Here is a 21,992-nt window from a genome sequence, read left to right as displayed (position 1 = left end):
ACTGCTTTGTGAATGGCGGCTGTCCTGCAGCCGCCATTCACTTTCTCTTCATAGCATAGCCATGATAGGCTACATAAATACTTACTTAGCCTATCACGGCTAACGCAGGGACACCATTTGCATCCCTGCGGAGGCCGTGATAGGCTATGTAAGTATTTACGTAGCCTATCACAGCGGGGGGGGGGGAAACCAGTGTACGCAAATGGCGGCGGCTACCGCCATTTGAGTACGCTGGGGATTATTCCCCCTGCCGTGATAGGCTACGTAAATATTTATGTAGCCTATCACGGCTAAATACAGGGACGCAAATGGTGGCGGCTACGACAGCTGCCATTTGTGTCCCTGCAGGGCTGCCCAGCAGCCAGATGTCCGGCTGTGGGCGGCTGGAGCTGGCCAGCAGCTCCACGGCTTGGCTGCGGAGCAGAGCCAGCCGGGCAGGATTCCGGGGGGGAGGACCAGATCGCCTCCCCCCCCGTTGAGGAGTCCGGGGGGAGGGATGAAGCGCCTCCACCCCCAGTGGAAACAGCACGGAACGGAAGGTAAGTGTACCATCCATCCCTAAGCAATGGTAATCATTAGGTGAGTGCCTTATCAGACCCCCATGCTGGTTCTCTGGGACAAAAAGCGTTCTCCCACATTATGTCAACCAGGGGCTTACACTGAATACATGGAGGTCAAGGCTGGGCCAGTGGGTGTGAGCCTGCCAGGAGCAAATCTCTTATGAGACCACAGTGCTGGTTCCAGTCATTTGAAGGCTCTTGGGCAAGACACCCTCAGTAGGCCCCCTCTGTCAGTGAGTCAACCTTCTCACCACGATTGTCACCAGCTGCTATTGCTCCTCATTATCTTTCTCATTGTTGCTACCATTTGCTTGCTAGCCAGGCATAAAGCCAGTGAGCAGGTAGGCAGTAGAATCTATTGCTCCCTTTCTCACCACAACTATTGCCTTGGCCAGAGAGAGAGAGAGAGAGAGAGTGGCAGGTGACCAAGCATCTTGCAATGGTGAAGAGGAGGATCAACTCCTTGGGGCTGTTGACAATGAGCTCCTGCTGTGTTGTGGGCCCTCGGCAGGTGACCAGTCATGTTACCCTTGGCACTGGCCCTGTGAGGTAGGGTCAGACCCTTGACTCAAGTGGAAGATTGTGGGGAGTGGCAAATTGGGGCTGGGGAGCTCACCTGCCCACCACAGCAGCTGCCCATTATACTCCCTCTCCAGATTTCCATAGGGCCGGTCACCATGTCTGTCTGTACACCCACCTGCCACTCTGCCTGCCTCCCACCTGTCATTTACTGTGGCTGGCAAGGCTCTCCAGAGGTGGGATGAGCACTCTGTTCTTGCTATGAGGAAGGGATCTATGCTGTAGACTACCTGATTGAGGTCTGGCTGGTGCAACATTGTCATATTTCCAGCACCAGGTCAAGACTTTCCTCCACTACCAGGCATTTGACAGCATAAGATAAGGTATTTTAATGGGCCTTGGGATTTTTACTGTTGATAGTGTAAAACTGTTTATATGTTTGTAAGTGAATGGTTTTAAATTATATTTTATATCAAGCCGACTTGAATGCCATTTTTTGGTTGAAAGGTGGGGTATAAATCACTATATTGTATTTTCATGCTTTTAAGCATTGTAAACTGTCCAGAGAGCGTTGGCTATCGGGCAGTATAGAAATGTTATACATGAATGAAAATGAATGTCTGTGCTGCGGTGGTAGAGCCAGTCTCTAGAGCCCACAATGCCCACAATGCCTTGCTCCAGTGAAGGCCCTGTTGTTCAGGCAAGATCATCCACACACAACCCACACAAAAAATGCAAAGGGGGGAGGTGAACGTGGATTCTCCTGCCTCAGGTGGCACATCTTGTGCTGTCCCTGGTGCCTATTCCAATCAATTCATTGTACTGGTGTGAAAAGGGCTATAGATCAGCAGACATAAGAACATAAGAAGAGCCATGCTGGATCAGACCAAGGGTCCATCCAATCCAGCATTCTGGTCACACAGTGGCCAACCATCTGTCAACCCGGAACCCACAAGCAGGGAATGAGCGCAGCAGGACCCTCCCACCCATGTTCCCCAGCAACTGGTGTACCTGAGCTCACTGCCTCTGTTACTGGAGGTAGCACATAGCCATCAAGAATAGTATCCATTGATAGCCTTTTCCTCCAGGAATTTGTCTAATCCCCTTTTAAAGTCATCCAAACTGGTGGCCATCACTACTTTCTGTGGTAGTGAATTCCATAGTTTAACTATGTGCTGTGTGAAGAAGTTCTTCCTTTTATCTGTCCCGAATCTCCCCCAATCAGCTTCATAGGATGATCCCGGGTTCTAGTATTTTGAGAGAGGGGGGAAAATGTCTCCCAATTCAGATTCTCCACACCATGCATAATTTTGTAGACCTCTATCATGTCTCCCCTTACCCTCCTTTTTTCCAAGCTAATATCAAGTAAGAAGAAAAAGATTAACATGAAGACAAAGGGAGAGAGAGAGAGAAAGCCAGTGAAAAGCCTGGTACTAAGGAGTAATATGAGTGCAAGCAGAAAGTATCAGACAAGTAGCAGCATTGTAGACAGAGTGGGATGCATTAGAGACAGGAAGACCAACAAGAAGAATGTTACAGAAATCAATGTGGAAAATAATATGAACTTAAACTGTTGGTAGTATCTATGGAACAAAAAGAACAAATTCTAGATATACTGATGAACCAACCATGAGAAAACTGGACAGAACCCTGGACATATAGAGAGAAAAAAAAGAATCCAAAAGTGCTGAAGATTCTGAACTTAAGGAGAGCAAACAGCAACATTATCAAGAAGAAGGCAAATGGTTTCGAAGCATTTTTAGACACAGGAAAAACCCAAAGGCTCAGTCCTCTCTGCCTCACCACACAGAATTGTTGTAAGAAGTTCTTCAGGATGAAGAAACAACAAATGCATAATAAAACAGATACCATGCAATACATTGATCAAACGTAATGTACTTTCAAATTAGTAGGAGTGGGTTTGGATGGAAAAAAGCAGGGAAAAACCTTCCTTGACAGCATAAGAAAGGCAACCTGCAACAGGGCACTATTTTTCTGAGACTCAGGTTTCTTTTCCTTAAGGGTCTGTTTAATTCATTCTGCATTTTAAAAGCTCAAACACTTGACATATTTATTATAGGGATGTCAGAGAATTTCTCCACTAATCTCGGGGAGGCCGAATGCCAGTGCATTCAGCCCCCCGAAATTGGTGGAGAAACGGTCTGCCCCCCCGCCCCCCCTGGGACGGGACTTACCTTGGTCGAATGTCCCTGGCGGCGGCAGCTCCAGCGGCGGTTCAGCAGTGGTGCGGTGGCGGCAGATGGTCTTCCGACCGGCTGCCGCCACCGCCATTTCCAGGTAAAAAAACACAAAAAAACAAGCAAACGTGAGAGGCTATGTAAAGATTTACATAGCCTATCATGGCTAGATTTTTAAAAAACACCGTGATAGGCTACGTAAATGTTTACGTAGCCTATCACGGCTGACTTTGAAAAAAAAAAAGCGCGTACGCAAATGGCGGTGCCCATGGGCGCTGCCATTTGCATTCCTTATTTTGGCAGGTGTAGTCTACGTAAACATTTACGTAGACTATGGTGAAAATAAGGGCAACGCTATTTGCGTTGCCCTTATTTTCTCCCTAGTCTACGTAAATGTTTACGTAGACTACACCTGCCAAAATAAGGAATGCAAATGGCGGCGCCCATGGGCGCCGCCATTTGCGTACGTGCTTTTTTTTTTTTAAAGTCAGCTGTGATAGGCTACGTAAACATTTACGTAGCCTATCACGGCTGACCGCAGGGACGCAAACAGCGGCAGCTACGGCTGCCGCCATTTGCATTCCGGCAGGAGACAACGTTTCATGGCCGGAGGGACAGGGCGCCTCCCCCCCGCCCAGAATTTTGGCGGGGAGGGACGGGGCGCCTTCCCCCCACCCAGAATTTCGGGGGGAGGGACGGAGCACCTCCCCCCCACCGCGAAGCAAGCTTTGGGATCAGGTAAGTGACTTTCGTCCATCCCTAATTTATTAGGAATTCATTTTCCCTTGCTGTGATTTCTTCTTTCAGTTTGGTCATAGAAGGATCTCGAGCCTTTCTTTCAGGAAGCATGTCCATTCTGAATCTACATCATTAAGCATGTTACATCTGACAGCATTATTTCGTACACTGCTTATATCTTCCCCCAAGTGATCGGACGTTCTAGGAGCTGGCACTTTGGGATCGACTAGGAAAGAACACTGGAGATTTTTGCCAATTTCATGATACCTGCTTAGAAATACATGCATTGAGCATGGGGCAGGCAAGAAACCAGCCAGCCAGCGCTCACTTTTTAAGCAGCATCAGCTACCCTCAAAGTAAAACAGTTTTAATACCCCCCTAACAGGGCTGCTTCATCCAGCAAGCTACAAAATGCATCTTCCTTCTGTGGATGCATTTCAGGTCCCAGACTGTTTCTCTCTGTTTGTGGTGATCATAGCTAGTGGTCTCCAGCCACCAATGCTTACTGAAAAAGTCATCTAACCTTCAAAAGCTATCGAGCATGCATCTTCAGCTAGCTTCAGGAATAGTAAATGACCACCAGTGCCCATTAGCCAACAATCTAGCTCTACTAGTTGTATCTTCCCTTAATATTACACAATAACATTTCTGTTACAATATCAGAACCCAAGAGCAAAACAGGAGTGTGTCCACTTGGCTCTTTTTTTTTGGCAGCCTTCTACACACCTGAAAATTTCATTTTCTTTGCTCTTTGTGCGAGCTCCAGATTTGCATAACCTTGTATTTTGCATAATTCCCTGCTCCTCCCTCAGGTTCCTTTCATCTCTGAATCATTTCCATGGTATCTGCATCTCTCGTTGAATCATCACTCCAGATACAGCCATTCTCTTTACATCCCCATGATTTGCAGCTCAACTCCCTCCACATGCATCTGACCCCTGATCTGAATATTTGACTCTCAGTACTATGTTCTTTCTTGACTCCCCAGTACTAGGCATGGGTTTTCCCTGGCCTTGGGTTTCAACTGACCCACTGTGCTTTAATTTACTTTCACTCTGGATCAGGATCAGATTGTTGAGGGCTTCAAAATAAGGCCACATAGACCCACTGATCAACAGCTTGGGTGGGGTGGGGTCAAAGGTCTGCACATTTCTGAATATGGCATGAGGAGCTGGTGGGGGGCACAGATATAGCCAAGAGATTTTTTTGTGTGTGTGTATGGTTGGAAGGATTGATTTGTAGATGATGAAAAGTGGGTGTGCAGAGAGAGAGAGAGAGGACTGGATTTATGCATAAACAAATGAGGTAGGACTGTATCTGTTGAGTCCAGGAGTGTACCTTGCACTTCGTATAATTTAGAAGTTCAAGATGACACGTGACAATAACATTGTTTTTGGAATTAGATATTTGAATGACATCAGTGGGAAATGCCCTACCCGGCGCCAGCTTGTCTGGCTGAAAGGGGGGGGGCATTCCGGGCGGGTGGGGTGATAAGACATATGGGCCTCTGATTGGTGCACCCCAGTCGCACCGCCATTCGGGGAGGAGCAGACCGAGTTGTCTTAAACTCGATCCCCTCCTTATCTCAGCTGTTTGGCGCGACACAGCTAAAGACACGACGAGGGACTTTGGTCTGCTGGAGAACAGCTTCATCCTCGTTCCAGCCACCTGGACCTGGCCGTCGGGAGAGCCAACTTTGCTGCCTCCGGGGCTCCGGAGTTATTGGTGATATCGTTCGCCTCCCTCCCTCCTTTGCCGTCTCCTTTTCCTGCCCATCCATCCGTCCGTCCGTCCATTCGGTCTCCTAGTGTACTCGCTCTCCTGCCCGCTCGCTCACCTCGCCCGCCCGCCTGCTTGCCCACTTGCCTGACCGGCTCGGCTCACGGCCCGCCTGCCGGCTGGCCTGTCTACCTGGCCGTCGGCCTTGCCGGCCTCTTCCTCCTCACCTTGCCGGTCTCCCTTAGGTGTTGCTCCTGGCGTGGGGCATCGGCGGGCAGGTGGGCGCGGCGCTGTGGTTTGCCGGCGGCAGCGCTCCAAGCGGCGGTCTGATTGCCCCCCCCCAATTGTCAGCCGAGTCTGCCTGTTGGGAGGGGCGCCTGGCTGCTGTGCCGAGTCGGGGCGTGTATATCACAGCCCCGATTGGTCGCCTCCCAGGGGCTTGGGACGTCTCCCCCCCACCCCCCAAAAAAATTAAATCACGATTATTAAATATTTAATTAATAAAACTGCATAACAGCAGCGACTGCCTGTTTGGCGCCTCCCTAGACAGGGTGCCCTCGGCTGAGTGCGCCCGCGCTCAAACACAGTTCCATCACCTTTGGCCCCTGGCTGCGCCTCTTGAAAATCTGATTTTCTATCTAATCGGTAGTGCAGCGCTCCCATCTTCATCCCCAGGCCTCTCTGTCATGTCTGGAACTCGTACCCGCACACCTTAAGGCTGTGGGGTGGCTGCCTATTGTCTGGGGGGCCCAGCGGCTTTCTTAACTCTTTGATAGCTAGCTTAATTCACCTCCTACATCATGCCTCCTAAGAAGGGCCAGGGTGGTAAGAAAGGGAAGGGGAGGGCCCTGCCCCCCCTACCCAAAAGATCGCTGCCAAGGCCCGATTCTGACTCTGATGAGGACGCAGACCCGGTACTGGCATCAATTCTTTCTCATTTGGAAGCTGCTGAGTGTTCCTCGGGGATCCCTCCTCCTCCCCGGGCCAGGCACAAAAAATCCTCAGTGGTCCAGCACAAGCGAACGTGACAGCAGACCCAACGCTCGTTGCTCCTTTCTATTTCAGATCGCCTGGACGCTATTGAGGCATCCACCTCCTCTTCATCGGCTCTTCCAGAAGGCTCATTGCCTTCAGCGGAGCTCCTCCCTTCTGCTGCCTCATCTTCCCTGGGCGCACAAGCAACAACCTCGGTTTTTTCCAGCTGGGGATCAGAGCGTGCCCACGATTGGTACAGGTGAGACCGCTTTGGCACCTCAATTCGCCTGGCCGGGTATGGGGCAAATCAACCCCTTGGGTTGGGTGCCGTGGGTTACCTTTCAAGGCGGCCCAGTCCCCCCTTGTCCACTTCCTTCAGTTATTTCAGGCCCCGCAGCTAGTACTCCTCAGGCCGTTGCCTCGGCCTCAACTCCTAGTTCAGCTGCTTTATCAGCCAGCCTTCCCAGTTCTTTGGGGCCTGGCTCTTCATTCCCCTTACTACTACCGGCAGGAGATGCCACTGTGCCTGCCCCGCCATTGGTCCAGCCTCATCCGCTTAATGTCGCCTCCGCCAGTGTTTGGCAGGGGCCCGTCGGTTCGGTTAGTGACCCACTAGCTTCCCTACCTCCTTCCCTGCTAGCCCCACAGTTGTCCTCAATTGACCTATGTGCCAACCTGAGTCGTGGATCTATGCCCACTGGTGCTACATCCTCACCTACTGGTTTTCACTTAACCATTGCTACTAGAGAAAATATATTGCGGGGTGAATTTATCGATGTCTTTGCCCTACTCTTTCATGAGCCCGAACCCAGTGACAAAGATAGGACCCATGACCGAGATCCTGAGCGGAGCAAAGCTTGCAAGGTGCCTTGCACCTGGGCGAACTGGTTGCCAGGCTTTTTAATTTACGCTGGCATCCTCCAGCAGAGGTTCCCTGAGAGGGCTTGGGTTCTCACCAAGTACCTCAACATAATATTCAGGGCTTACTCCGATTATGAGGGGAGCGCATGGCTGGCTTACAACGAGGCCTTCCGAAGGAGGGCCGCCATCAACCCCTCCATGCGCTGGGATCTGAAGGACCAGGACCTTTGGCTCCAATTCATGACCCCTTCTAGGCCAGGCTTCGGCGACAGGTCCGACAGCGGCCATATCCTGGCCAAGCTGTTGCCCGCAATAGCCACCAAGACTATTGCGGGTCCAGGGGTTCAACACCGCTGGCTGTGCTGGGAGTTCAACTCCAAAGGTTCCTGCTCCCATAACCCATGCCACTTCCAGCACGAGTGCTCCCTTTGTGGCGGTCAACACTCCTGCCCCTCTTGCCCAAGAGCCAGAGGTTGGAGAGGTCCCCCAAAGGATGGCCGGGGTGGCAGAAAACAGGGCGGTGGGCATCCTCCCCCTCCCAAAGGGCCCCAGCCCAATTAAGATTGTTCCACTCCTTCAACCTCTAGGTCGTTACCCAAATCGGTGGGCAGCGATCTACTTGGAACGCGGCTTTACTTTGGGTTTCAGGATCCCCTTTACGGGCCTGCGCAGGCCGTATTTGTCCGGTAACCACCGATCTGTTCTTAGCATGCGGCGCCTGGTGCAAGATAAGATTAACAAAGAAGTTCAGTCAGGTCGGGTCATCGGCCCCTTTTCCTCGCCCCCGCTACCCAACCTGAGTATTTCCCCTTTGGGAATTATACCCAAGAAATTGCCCGGTGAATTCAGGTTAATTCATGACCTCTCTTTCCCCAAGGGCCAGTCGGTTAATGATGAAATTCCAGATTACCTATGTTCCGTGCGTTATACATCCTTTGATGCTGCGGTAGCCATGATAAGAGCTCTGGGCCATGGGGCATTGATGGGCAAGTGTGATATCAAATCCGCTTTTCGCATTTTGCCTATCAATCCTCTGGATTTTGATTTGCTGGGATTTTCCTTCCAGAACAAAATTTACATCGACCGCGCCCTCCCTATGGGATGCTCCATCTCTTGCACCATGTTTGAAACATTTAGTACATTTCTGGAATGGGCCATATGGAACAAGATGGGCTGCGGCGATGTAGTCCATTATTTGGATGACTTCCTGTTTGCTGGACCCAGTGACAGCAGTCAATGCTCTGACCTGATTAGGGCATTCATATCCCTTTCCTCAGACTTGGGTGTCCCTTTGGCACACGAGAAGACAGAGGGCCCTGCTGTTACTTTGACGTTCTTGGGGATCGAGCTTGATACCCGCGCACAGTGTTCTCATCTCCCTCACGATAAATTGATGATACTTAAAAATAAGCTCCAGTCCATCTTGCACCTTTGTAAAGTCTCCCTTAGAGAACTACAGGAAGTCGTTGGCCATCTGAACTTCACTTGTAAGGTGGTTGCCCCCGGCCGTGCATTCCTGCGACAGCTCTGCTGGGCAATGCGGGGTATTCAACTCCCGCATCATTGCACCAGAGTCACCTCTGCTATGCGCATGGCCCTGCGGGTATGGCTTAAATTCCTGAGGGACTTTAATGGCATCTCCTTTTGGAGACATGAATTACTTCTGCGAGCTGACATGCAGATCCATTCGGATGCGGCTGGCACCTTTGGTTTTGGGCTAATTTGGCGAGACTGGTGGTGCCTGGGCCAGTGGCCGGAGACCTGGGCTGCCGGCGGTATCTGTCGGGACCTCACCTTTCTGGAATTCTTCCCCATTTACGTGGCTGTACATATTTGGGCAGACTTGATGTCCAACTCTGTCGCCCTTTTTTGGTGCGACAACTTGGCTGTAGTGTACGTCATTAATACATTATCCTCTAGAAACCAAAGGGTCATGGAGTTAGGGCATTTACCCTCCAATGCCTACGCCACAACATATGGTTCCGCGCCCGCCATGTGCCGGGTCCGGGGAACCCTGTAGCCGATGCTTTGTCACGAAACCAGATCGACAGGTTCCGTGCACTGGCTCCGTGGGCCCGTCCGCTGCCAGACCCCATACCAGACGAACTGTGGGAGATTGGCGCTCTCAAGTCGAACACGCGATCCTGAATTCTATAGCCCCCAGCACTAGAACTGCCTACGAGAGAGCAGGTAGGGAGTTTGGCGTCTTCAGGTGCGGGCTTCAGTTGCAGGATGTGTGGCCCTTACCTGTGGACCCCTTGTTACAATTTTGCGTACATCTGCATAACAAGGGACTATCTGCTAGGACCATTTCAGGGAAGCTCGCCTCATTAGCCTTCTGGGCCAAGGTGCAAGGGGTAGAGGACTCCACCTCAGATTTCCGAATTAGGAGAGCTGTGCAAGGCTGGGCACGGATGTTTCCTGCCCCGCCAGACTCCAGGCACCCTTTGTCGCCAGTTATTCTCACAGGACTTCAGGCATTGTGGCCCTCCCTTTGCTCTTCTCCATACGAAGCCTCCCTCTTTCACGCTGCAGCTTTAACAGCCTTTTTTGGGGCCCTCAGGATTTCAGAACTGGTCTGGGCCTCCAAATCCGACACCACCAGGGGCCTTGAGGTATCCAGATCCAGCTTAGCCTGATTCACCTCCATATTTGACGTTCAAAAACCGATCAGGCAGGCAAGGGAGCATTGGTTACCCTTAACCAGGCCCAGGCCGACGAGTTATGCCCGGTCAGGGTCTTGCAGGCTTTCATTGAGCACCGCGGGGCAAGTGAGGGTCCCCTATTTTGCCATGCGGATGGTTCACCACTGACAAAGTTCCAATTTTGGGCAGTCACTAAGTTAGCCTTGACCACACTGGGTCTGTGGCATTACCGTTTCGGGACTCACTCATTTTGTATTGGGGCGGCCTCTACAGCAGCTGCCATAGGTTTTTCATCCAAGCAAGTGAAAGCGGTAGGGAGATGGCGCTCCAGGGCCTTCCGCTCTTACATTCGCAAGTTGCCTGATGCTTCTTGATGCTTCTTTATGATTTTCTTGCCTTCCCCAATGTTTTATTTAGATGGGATTCGACCAACGCCAGTATGGGTGCTCATTTGTGGGCACAGTATGGTTTTTTGGGCTGCCCGCAGAGCTTCTACATCGGCCTTCGGATCATGGCTGCAGTTTCCCCAACAGGTGGCGATACAATGGCTTGGCTGACGGGGTATGCGATGGGATGGTCTGCTCCCCATACTCTTTCAATGAGGTTTGGTCAGTTTCCTTCCACAGGTCCTGGTGTTACACCTTGGAGGGAACGACCCGGGCTACAAGCCTGGAAAGGACTTGATTGAGCAGGCGTTGGCCGATCTGTGGACGATCCGACATCGCTGGCCGGGGGTGACCATATTATGGTCTTCAATGCTCCTGATAATAATTTGGAGGGCGCAGAGCAATGCGGCCATGGAAAGGGCCCGGCGCAAGGTGAATAGAGAACTGGCACGTGGGTTGCCAGAGCATGGTGACGGTTGCATCAACCACCAAGGAATTCATTGGACTAGGAGGGAGCTTTACAGGCAGGACGGTGTCCACCTGTCAGACACAGGCAATGATTTATTTTTGGCCGATCTGCAAAGGGGCCTGCGGGAAGTTCTTCTGCGCAGGTGGGGGGAGTTTCACAGGCAATAGGCCTGTGACTCCTGTGGCGGCTAGGATGGGCAAAACTGGAAAGGGAGTAGGGATGGTGTGCACGCAGAGGCACCTTATGGTGACAGGTGACGCCTGAGGGCCCCCCGAACGGGTTGTGTGGCTCGGCGGGGGGATAAGGGTTGCCTGGGAGACCAACCCTACTCACTCACCCAGGTGTTGTGCGGCACCGGGTTGGGGGTGACACCGGAAGGTCTACCTCCCCCACAAGGGGCAGTCCGGAGGGATGGCGAGATCACCGCCACCCCTCAGGCTGGGTGTGTTTTCGCCCATGAAGTGTCAGCTAGCCGCTGACACAGTTAGATGCCCGTCCTAGTTACCCCTTTGCAAATATTTCAATAAAATGTGGCCCAGTTTTCAATCCAAGCTTGTTGTCTGCGTCTTCTTTGACCCATCTCCGCTCGCAAATGCCCTACCCGGCGCCAGCTTGTCTGGCTGAAAGGGGGGGGGGCATTGTGGGCGGGTGGGGTGATAAGATGTATGGGCCTCTGATTGGTGCACCCCAGTCGCACCACCATTCGGGGAGGAGCAGACTGAGTTGTCTTAAACTCGATCCCCTCCTTATCTCAGTTCTTTGGCACGACGCAGCTCCCTCCCACCCTCCCCTTAGCAGTGTGGGTTGTTGCCGGTTGCCCCTTTGGGAGCCATGTAGGAATATTTTGGCTCACAGTCAGATTGGCCGTAGACTGTGAGTCTTTTTTGCCTACGTCACACTGTTATGAGGGTTGAGTGTGTCCTGTAAGGGATTTTAGTCTATATCATTGGCCACATTCCACTTGGCGGCTAGGACGGGCAAAACTGGAAAGGGAGTAGGGATGGTGTGCACACAGAGGCACCTTATGGTGACAGGTGACACCTGAGGGCCCCCCGAACGGGTTGTGTGGCTCGGCGGGGGGATAAGGGTTGCCTGGGAGACCAACCCTACTCACTCACCCAGGTGTTGTGCGGCACCGGGTTGGGGGTGACACCGGAAGGTCTACCTCCCCCACAAGGGGCAGTCCGGAGGGATGGCGAGATCACCGCCACCCCTCAGGCTGGGTGTGTTTTCGCCCATGAAGTGTCAGCTAGCCGCTGACACAGTTAGATGCCCGTCCTAGTTACCCCTTTGCAAATATTTCAATAAAATGTGGCCCAATTTTCAATCCAAGCTTGTTGTCTGCGTCTTCTTTGACCCATCTCTGCTCGCAAATAGACACTCTTGAAGCTGAGCATCTAGAAAGAACAGCAACCTAGAAAGCAACTGTATTGTATTTACTTAAAATAAAGTATGGAAAGAAGTACATTTTTAATGATATCGGGCACACACACAAAAACCATTGAGCATGTTCACTCAGACACAAATGTTTAATCCCTTGAATTCTTTAAAACTCTGATCTCCTTTGGGAATGAAATAACTGCAGGGCTCAATTTGTACTGGTAGCTTAATGATTAAAGATGAAAAATCCTTTGCCTATGCATCTGATTTTTATCTGCCTTGTTTTACTGAAAATCCTATTAAAATACATTCTGTTGTTAGATGCTAAGAGTAATTGGATCCAATTCTACAGTGCTGGAAAAAAGAGTTAGCTTCTGTTCTGAAGCCTTTTAGCAGAAGGAGAACTGACACCAGAGGAGGGGGGGAAAGAAGACCCCATTAGGTGAAAATGATACTATAACAAAAGCACTATTCCTGGGCACTATTACCAATGTGCTTGGGAATTTGATGGTAAAGTGTTCTGCTGTAGCTTTGTCACTTTCCACAGTTCAGAGTTTATGGCACCCTATCTGTGTTAACTCCCAGAAATGTTAATAGAGGTCTGAGTGAATGCTTAGGAATGATTAAAATAGCTAGGAACTCTATGAGGTGATCTTCCAGTGACAGAATCTCAACAACCATGTTTTGGGGGGTGCCGTTTCTTTAAAATAATACTGTGAAGTATGTCTCCATCCTCCATTACTGACATAGCTGAGTAAAGGGAAGGTCAACTAGAAAGAAGGCCAGATATGGCTACAGCAGACAAATGGAAAAGCAGACAAACAGGAGCACAGTTGGAGGGGAAGAATTGGTCTCTGCCTTCTACAGTCGGACAATCCATACCTGTCCAAACCCCACCACTTCACCACACCCCTGGGGTGAAGCTATGCAGAGGGTGGGGCTGACAGGCCTATAAAAAAGAGGCAGAAGGGAACTGGCTGGTAGAGAATAAAAACAGAGCTGTGCTCTATTACAGCCCACACCGAGCAAAGAATGTACCCTGCCTGCAAATACAGGGTTTAAACCAATTAGCCTCTTCCATCGATGGAATAGCATTCACCAGCAGAACGTGGAGGGGTTATTTCCACTCCTCTGGAGTCCCCTAAGAGCCCTAAAAATCTGCTCTTGAGACTTGGGGGAATCTCCAGAACAGAATTCGGGGGCAGGGCGGGCGAAGGGCGCTGCAGAAGTGAGAAGAGTGGGAAATCATGTTGGACAAGTGGAAGTCCACTCATGTAACATTGGATTTTGTCCACCGTGCATGCCCAAGCTTGCTGTTTTCTTACGAGTGACTTGCAGGGGGGGGGTACTATGTGGTTGGAGGGGTTGGAGGTGTTACCTTCTCCAGTCCTTTACAAATAAACAGAACACAGCTGAGCATTTAATGTATCTATTTTTACAGCAGATGATATAATGTATCCATCTTTTTGAACATGTGGGAGAATAACTGGAATAGAAATACGGAACGTCCATTTCCAGCACTCAAGTGAAATGCTTTAGAGCCACACATTTCAGTGACAAAAATCGCCAATATAAATCTTTCTCTCTACAGATGCAATTTAGTGAAATATGAAGTTTTCTGTTTTCCATTACTGTATACAGTATAAATTCTTTCCCCTGGAAGACAGATTGTGCAAATTTGCAAACAGCATCTGTATTCACACATTTGAAACATTAATTTATCTGGCAATAAAAATTTTGATTTCCCAAAAGGAGTGCCAAGTCTGAGAACTAATGCCTAGGGTTTTTTTAGACTTAACTGAATTTTCAGCGTTAGTTATTTTTTTATGAGTTACAATGCTTTGGTAGCAAAATATGCAACTTAACAGCAAGTACAGAGCATTAAAAGGGTCACACCAAACATAAATCTCTATGCCTAGTTTATGTATGTGTATAATTTACAATAACAGACAAAGTTCTGAAAAGGTAGACTTCCCATTGTGGAAAAAAATGTTAAGGGTACAGTTCAAATAAATAACAAGTAAGATTTACAGCGTATTCTCTATTTTTCCTTACTTAAATGGGAAAATATATATTCAAAAGAAGATTGGAGATCCAAGTTTACTTATTATAAAAGTTAGGGCACAATCCTATGGCCACTAATCAGAGGCTAGACAGCCATAGTTCCCGGGAAGCAACCTCAGAGCCCGCACTCCGAGGTCGGTTCTCGGACAACCAACCTGCACCCCTCCCCCCGCAGCGCCTCGTAGGCAGCGCGGATCATCCCCGCACTCTGCACGCAGAAGAGCAGTGTAGAGTGAGGGAAACGGGGTGTTCCTGGGGCGGGCCAAGGTGGGAGGTCAGAAGTGCCGATACAGCACTTCCTATATGTCATCTGGCCTCCAAAGTCCTGCAGCTAAACAGCTGAAATCAGCTGTCTAGCTGCAAAAGCAGAGCGGCAGGAGCACGGAAGAGATGCGCTCCTCATCACTCCTCCCGCCCTGCAGTGGATAAGCAGTCACCCCCGGGCTTGGAGGCGACAGCCAATCCCTGGAAGTATGCCAGTGTTTGTCTATGAGTAAGGATATGTTTGTGTGTCCTTGTATTAAATATTTTAGCCCACTGGAGTAAATTTCAAATACTACAACTCTTAAAATGAAAACTGTCTTTCGTCCTTTGTGTACTATCAAAAATCATGCAATGAGTCTTGGGCTTATATAGCAAAAGAGCATATTATGTGAAGAGCAAAAGGACCAAAGAGATTATGGAGGTTGCTAAATCTGGATTTCCCCTTCATGGATCACTGCCTTGTTGTGGCGAAGGGGCTTGCGTAACTCAGTGAAGCCATAAGCTATGCCGTGCAGGGCCACCCAAGACGGACAGGTCATGGCAGAGAGTTCTGACAAAATGTGGTCCACTGGAGAAGGAAATGGCAACCCACTCCAGTATTCTTGCCAAGAAAACCCCATGGAAAGTATCACAAGGCTAAAAGATATGACGCCGGAAGATGAGCCCCTCAGGTCGGAAGGTGTCCAATATGCTACTGGGGAAGAGCAGAGGGTATTTCCAAGTAGCGCCAGAAAGAGTGAAGCGGCTGGGCCAAACCCAAAAGGACACTCAGCTGTGGATGTGTCTGGTGGTGAAAAGAAAATCCGATGCTGTAAAGAACAATATTGTTTATGAATATGAACTTGAGCACGCTCCGGGAGAGAGCGCAGGACAGGAAGGCCTGGCGTGCTATGGTCCATGGGGTCACGAAGAGTCGGACACGACTGAACGACTGAACAACAACAAAAATCTGGATTTATTTACTTATTTTTTAAAAAATTATTTAAATATTCTACTAAAAACCTGCTTCAGAAACTGTAAGATTTTCATTGCAAATTTTGTCCAATCAAAGGATGTGTACAAAAATGTGTATATTAGGGGAACGTGCATATAAACATGTGTACATTTGTAAAAATAACATTTAAAATGCATTGTATTTGCAAAAATGCTTGCAAAAATGTGTATGTTAGGTAAAAATGCATGTATTAGAAGAAATGCACACAAAAATGTGTGACAAATTTTCAAATGAACTTTTGTTTGTAAAAATTCTTGAAGTTCAAGATTAACTGAATTTAAGATTGGGGAAATTCTCAGTTTTGGATGACCAAATTTAAGATTGGAAAAATGCGAAATTGAGAGAAAGATTTTAAGACTGGAAAAATGAGAAATTTGTTGGGAATACTGCTCCCCCATCTGCAAGTTGCAGGAAGGGGGCAGTGTCGCAGTTAGTTAATGCATGGGCATAGCTAGCTTTAGGATCTCTATAGCCTGGAGTTATTTCCTATTCCTCCCCTTCCTTTCCCTAGCTCTCTCTGCCTTCTGCCACTGCTGGGAGCACATGGCCTGTTCTCTCGCTCCTGCCTGTGTTATATAACACAAAGAAATTGACTGAACAAACTGGACTGAATGTGCAAGAAACTGTGAGTAAACCATTTTACTTATTTCTCATTAAAGAAAGGTTTGGTCTCTCTCTCTCTCTTTAGCCTTTTGTGTATATGTGGGACTGGTAAATGCCCATTCTGCTCTGCCTTTTGTTTTGTTTTCTGCTAATTGCCTTTTTAACAGGAGGCAGCAATACCAAATAATTCCCATCAGAATTGAGAGAAAATGAAATGGACAGATTCATGCATCCTTAATTTCAAATAAGATGGGTTGTGACCAGAGACAGGGCCTCTTCAGAGCAGCACCCTATTTATGGAACTCCTTCCACAGGGAGATTTGCCTAGTGCCATCTTAATTTTATCTTTGGAGCAAGGTGAAAACATTTTGGTCACCCAGGCCTTTTAGTTCTGTGTTTATTTTATGCTAAATTATTTTCAACTACCTGCTTGATTCTACCTTTGCTGGATTGTATTGTATTTTTATGTTCATTTTTTAAACCAATTTGAGAGCTATGGCTGACAACTGGTTATATCTGTGTGTGTGTGTGTGTGTGTGTGTGTGTCGCACACACATACCACCACTACACTTGCATAGGCCCACTGGTGATAAGGCCACAGTAGAGGACCACAGACAAATGCAATGCATTATTGAGCACTGGGCTTTTACTAAATTCACTGATGTCTTGAAGGTTTTGGCTTTGCTTAATGGGACTCCATTTGCAAAATGGTAGCAGCAGCATAAGCCACCCTTGGAATCAGTTCCTTCTATATCTTCTTCAATAAAGTTAAGAAACTGGTCTTTACTTTGATGTATAGCACATCCTTATAAGATCCCTTGCCTAGTGGGTTGTGTGGTTGTTGTTTTTTGCAATGTACTCTAGGGAACTCTGGACTTATAAATGATGGCCAGTTCATATTACAAACTTTCTATATTCATGCAAATAAAAGCAGTAACTCTTCTTTTACAAAAATGAAACACTTGAAGATGTTAAAATTCTAATAGCTTTCTCTGGCAATTGAATAGTGAAGATCTAAAGCTTGCATCCATGCTGTTAGTTTAATTAAAAATTTACCCAAAGGAAAACTATATTCAACAGTATTCTCTCCAGAAGTTATGTAGTGGATTGTGTGAGCACACCATAAGGTGTCCTGTTGTCTTGGGCTTTCATACAGATTTCTCTGTCCTGCTGTCGTACTTCTGACTTGATTTAAATAAAATTCATGTTAGGATTTGGATAGTACTCTCTGAATCAGTAGTTAAAACAAAGCTTTATTCAGCAGATGACAGTATACTAGAAGAAGTGGGTTGTAGTCTTTTGCAACGGCTGTGCAAATTCCTTCCCTACGAGAACATAAGAATTGTTCATTCGGACCAAAGTTCCGTGTAGGACAGCCTTTTTAGATCTTCATCTTTAAATGAAAAGTGTTTTGTGTGTTTTAAGATCTTTGCGCTGCTGCTGGCTTTTATTTTGGTTTTTACTCTGCCTTTATTCTGTTGGTTTAACTGTTTAAGGCTTTTATATTATGCTTTATTATGTTATTGTATTTTAAGGGTTTAAGTCCTGTTTTGTGAACCACCCAGAGAGTTTCAGCTGTTGGGCAGTATAGAAATAAAAAGAAATAAAATAAAACGAAAAATAAATTTCCCGAACTAGGGACTCCAGATGTTGTGGTACTACAACCCCCAATGCCCCCAACCATTATCTATGCTGCCTGGGGCTGATGGGAATTGTAGTCTGACTCCAGGTTGGAATTGTTTTTTTTTCTCAATGGCATTCTGTTTCCAGCAGTGGCTAACTGGAGCTCACAAGCAGGTAACGAAGGCTTCAGCCCTCACTGTTTTGCCCAGCGTTAGGAACTCAGAGGTATAATTCCTCTCAAGTATAAGCTCCATTTATCTAAAGCAGGAGTGGGGAACCTGCAACCCTCTACATGTTCCTGGACTACAGTTCCCGTGTTCCCTGACCATTGTCCATACTGGCTAGGGCTGATGAGAATTGGAGTTGAATAATACCTGGAGGCAAGCCATAGGTTTGCCAGCCCTGATATAAAGGCTTGTCATCATTGACAATCCTCCATTCATTCTTCTATTCCATTTTTTTTAAGCCACCTAAACTATTGGCTTCTACCAAATCTTATGGCAGTGAATGCATAAGTTTTATGTGTTTTTCCTGAACCACCAATCCAGTGTTTCCACCATCCATATTACTCTTCTGATGTGGTGATCCTAAATTTTCCCTTTATATCTTCAGTGTAATTTTTAAGCCCTTCTAGTTGCTTATATATATTTATATTTGTTTTATATGTGTTTGTTTGTTTGTTCTACTTTCTTGCTTATAAATGTTTGCTGTTATCTGCCCTTCCTATTATGAAGGGTGGTAAATAAATCCTCTAAATAAATTTACACACTCACTTTATTTGGATGTCTTTTGTGGTTGGTTACTTGGGTTAGACATTAATCTTAAAGTTAAACAATCACCTCACATGAATTCTTCCCTCAGCCAACTTCATCTGCTCTTTTAAATATAAATAGGCTATTATCTAATGATTAGGATTCTGGTTAATTGTCAGTAGGTGGCACTATAGTGCTGTTTGTGTAGACCTCTGTTGAAAACAGCCTGTCTTTTTACTCTCTATGGCAGGGAAGGAGAAACCATTTGAGTTCCATGGCCGGAGTCTGCCCTTACTTTGCACAAATAAACAACCCCGGAGGAAAACCAAAATAGGTTCTCTGTGTAACTTAGGGAGCAGTCCTATGTACCCTCGACAGCGTCTGGGAGACAAAGGATCTTTTGGTTTCCTGGCTCCGAGCTCGTAGACAGGGCTTCAAGCTCAGAGCCAGGAAGCCGCACTCCCCTCCACCCACTTGTAGCTGGTGCAGAGAGAACCACGCTGGCTGCTTCTCTGTGCTCATAAAACGGAGCTCGGAGATAGGGAGAAGGGGGCGTTTCCGGGAGAGGGGAGGAGACCAGAGCGGCATTCCTATGATCTTTCCTATGGCTGCCCCAGCTTCCTTGCCTCCCCCTCCCCAAAGCCTCCACTAGACGGGTGAAATTGCCTATCTACCTAAAATCCAGAGAGGAAAGTGCCTCCTGCTCTGCATAGGATGCTTGTAAGCCTCCGAGTTTGGGGGCTTATGAGTACCCAGGGCACAACTCATAGGATCGCGCCCTTAATTTGTATTTATCGGTAAGACTTTTGAGAGGGCCTTCAGTATAGACAGTGTAACAGAAGGTGTTATCAGTGTAGGAGGCATTATCATTCACATGGAATGCGGAAACAATTGTGACTAGAAAATAAATAAAAGGAAAGGCAAAGCATGGTCTACAATGGAGGCATCATATTTATTATTAAGGGTTTTTGTACACCACTGACTAGGGAAGTACGGATTTTGTTTAATCTGTTCCATCTGTGTTTCACAGAGTGTGAGGCATCTTTTGTTCCATCGTCTGCTCATTGATGGATTCAGACTTTTTTTTTCCTCTTAAGAAAAGTCCACAAAAAAGTCCATTAAAATTCATGGAATTTCAGTGGCACATAACATTTTGCATTTTATTTATTTATTATTTAATTTATTAATCGCCCATCTGGCTGGTCACCCAGCCACTCTGGGCGATGTACAACATACAATAAAACAATAAAATTCTACAATAAAAACATTTTCTAAAATACCCTAACCCACCCCAAATGCCTGCCTGAACAGCCACATTTTTAATGCACGACGGAAGCTCATTAAAGAGGGGGTATGATGGAGTTCCCTAGGGAGGGAGTTCCACAGAGTGGGGGCCACTACAGAAAAGGCCCTCTCTCACGTCCCCACCAGTCTAGCTGTCCTGGCTGATGGGACAGAGAGAAGGCCATCCGAGGCTGATCTTGTTAAGCGGCCTGTCTGGTGCTGCTGGAGGCGCTCCTTAAGATAGGCTGGGCCAGAACCACATGGAGTTTTAAAGGTCAAAACCAACACCTTGAATTTGGCCTGGAAAACAACTGGTAACCAGTGCAACTCCTTCAGCACTGGAGTGATGAGATCTCGCCGGCTGCTGCCTTTAATCAGGCGAGCCGCCGCATTCTGTACCAGCTGCAGCTTCCGAACCATCTTCAAGGGTAACCCAACGTAGAGCACATTACAGTAGTCTAAACAAGAGGAGACGAGGGCATGTACTACCGATGGGAGCAGATGGTCGGGAAGGAAGGGGCGCAGCCGCCGTATCAGATGAAGTTGATACAGCCCTGTCCGGCTCACAGCTGACACCTGAGCCTCCATGGACAGCTGGGAGTCCAAAATGACCCCCAGGCTGCGGACCTGGTCTTTCAAGGGTAGCCGTACCCCATTCAACACCAGGTCAACATCCCCTAGCCTCCTCTTGTCTCCCACCAAAAGTACCTCGGTCTTGTCAGGGTTCAGCTTTAGCCTATTCCTCCCCATCCAGCCACTCACCGTCTCCAGACATTTGGACAGGGATTCTACGGCCAACCTTGGTGAAGATTTGAATGAGAGGTAGAGCTGCGAGTCATCCGCATATTGATGACACTGCATAATTTTGCATATTTTGCATATAAGAATTTAGCATATTCTTAGCTCAGCATACAATAGGGGTGGACGAAAGTCACTTACCTGTCCTCGAAGCTTGTTTGCGGTGGGGGGGGAGGCGCTTCGCTGCTCCCCCCGCGAAGTTCAGGCCGGGGGGGGAGGCTTCCCGCCTCGCCCGGCCGAAATTCAGGCCGGGGGGGAGGCTTCCCGCCTCACCCGGCCGAAATTCAGGCCGGGGAGGAGGCGCCTCGCCTCGACCGGCCGCGAACTCCAAAGTTTTTTTTTTTAAAAAAAAACACCCCCGTGATAGGCTACGTGACGATTAACGTAGCCTATCATGGCTAGATCTGCAAAGTCAGCCGTGATAGGCTACGTTAATCGTCACGTAGCCTATCACGGGTGACTTAAAAAAAAAAAAAGCGTACGCAAATGGCGGCCCCCATAGGGAGCCGCCATTCGCGTTCCTTCTTTGGTCGCTGTAGTCTACGTAAAGATTTACGTAGACTACGGCGAAAATAAGGGTAACGCAAATAGCGTTGCCCTTATTTTCGCCGTAGTCTATGTAAATCTTTACGTAGACTACAGCGACCAAAGAAGGAACGCGAATGGCGGCTCCCTATAGGGGCCGCCACTATCCGTACGCGCTTTTTTTTTTTTTTTTAAGTCACCCGTGATAGGCTACGTGACGATTAACGTAGCCTATCACGGCTGACTTTGCAGATCTAGCCGTGATAGGCTACGTTAATCATCACATAGCCGATCACGGGGGCATTTTTTCTTTTTTCTTTTATTGGAATGGCGGGGGTGGCAGCCGGTCGAAAGACCGGCTGCCACTCCCGCCCCGGACGAACACCCGCCGAACCGCCGGCCGGACCTGCCGCCGGGAGGGACATTCGGCAAAGGTAAGTCCCACCCCGGGGGGTGTGTGGGGGGCGGGGGGCGGAGAATTTCTCCCCGAAACTTGTTTGGGGGGCCGAACACGTTGGCGCTCGGACCCCCGAAGTTTCGGGGAGGAATTCTCCGCCATCCCTAGCATACAATCAATGAGCAGAGCATACACACAAAAAGATGGCTACACAGCAAAGGCGGAAGAGAAACTGGAG

General features: G+C 48.3%; 1 protein-coding gene across 1 annotated transcript in view; it reads left to right on the top strand.

The window, feature by feature from the left end:
- Positions 1–999: 999 nt before the first annotated feature.
- LOC146350378 (uncharacterized) overlaps positions 1,000–21,992 on the top strand; it is a 74,016-nt gene continuing 53,023 nt past the window's right edge. Inside the window, exons 1-4 of the mRNA XM_084845540.1 lie at positions 1,000–1,109; positions 5,680–5,740; positions 5,980–6,058; positions 8,158–9,204. Coding sequence (XP_084701666.1) covers positions 1,000–1,109; positions 5,680–5,740; positions 5,980–6,058; positions 8,158–9,204 — 1,297 coding nt within the window. The remainder of the gene's footprint in view (positions 1,110–5,679; positions 5,741–5,979; positions 6,059–8,157; positions 9,205–21,992) is intronic.

The sequence above is a fragment of the Heloderma suspectum genome, chromosome 3 (assembly GCF_057233095.1).
Source record: "Heloderma suspectum isolate Gila_16-S chromosome 3, 16-S_ref, whole genome shotgun sequence".
NCBI lineage: Eukaryota > Metazoa > Chordata > Lepidosauria > Squamata > Helodermatidae > Heloderma > Heloderma suspectum.
This window is presented reverse-complemented; position numbering and strand designations above follow the sequence as displayed.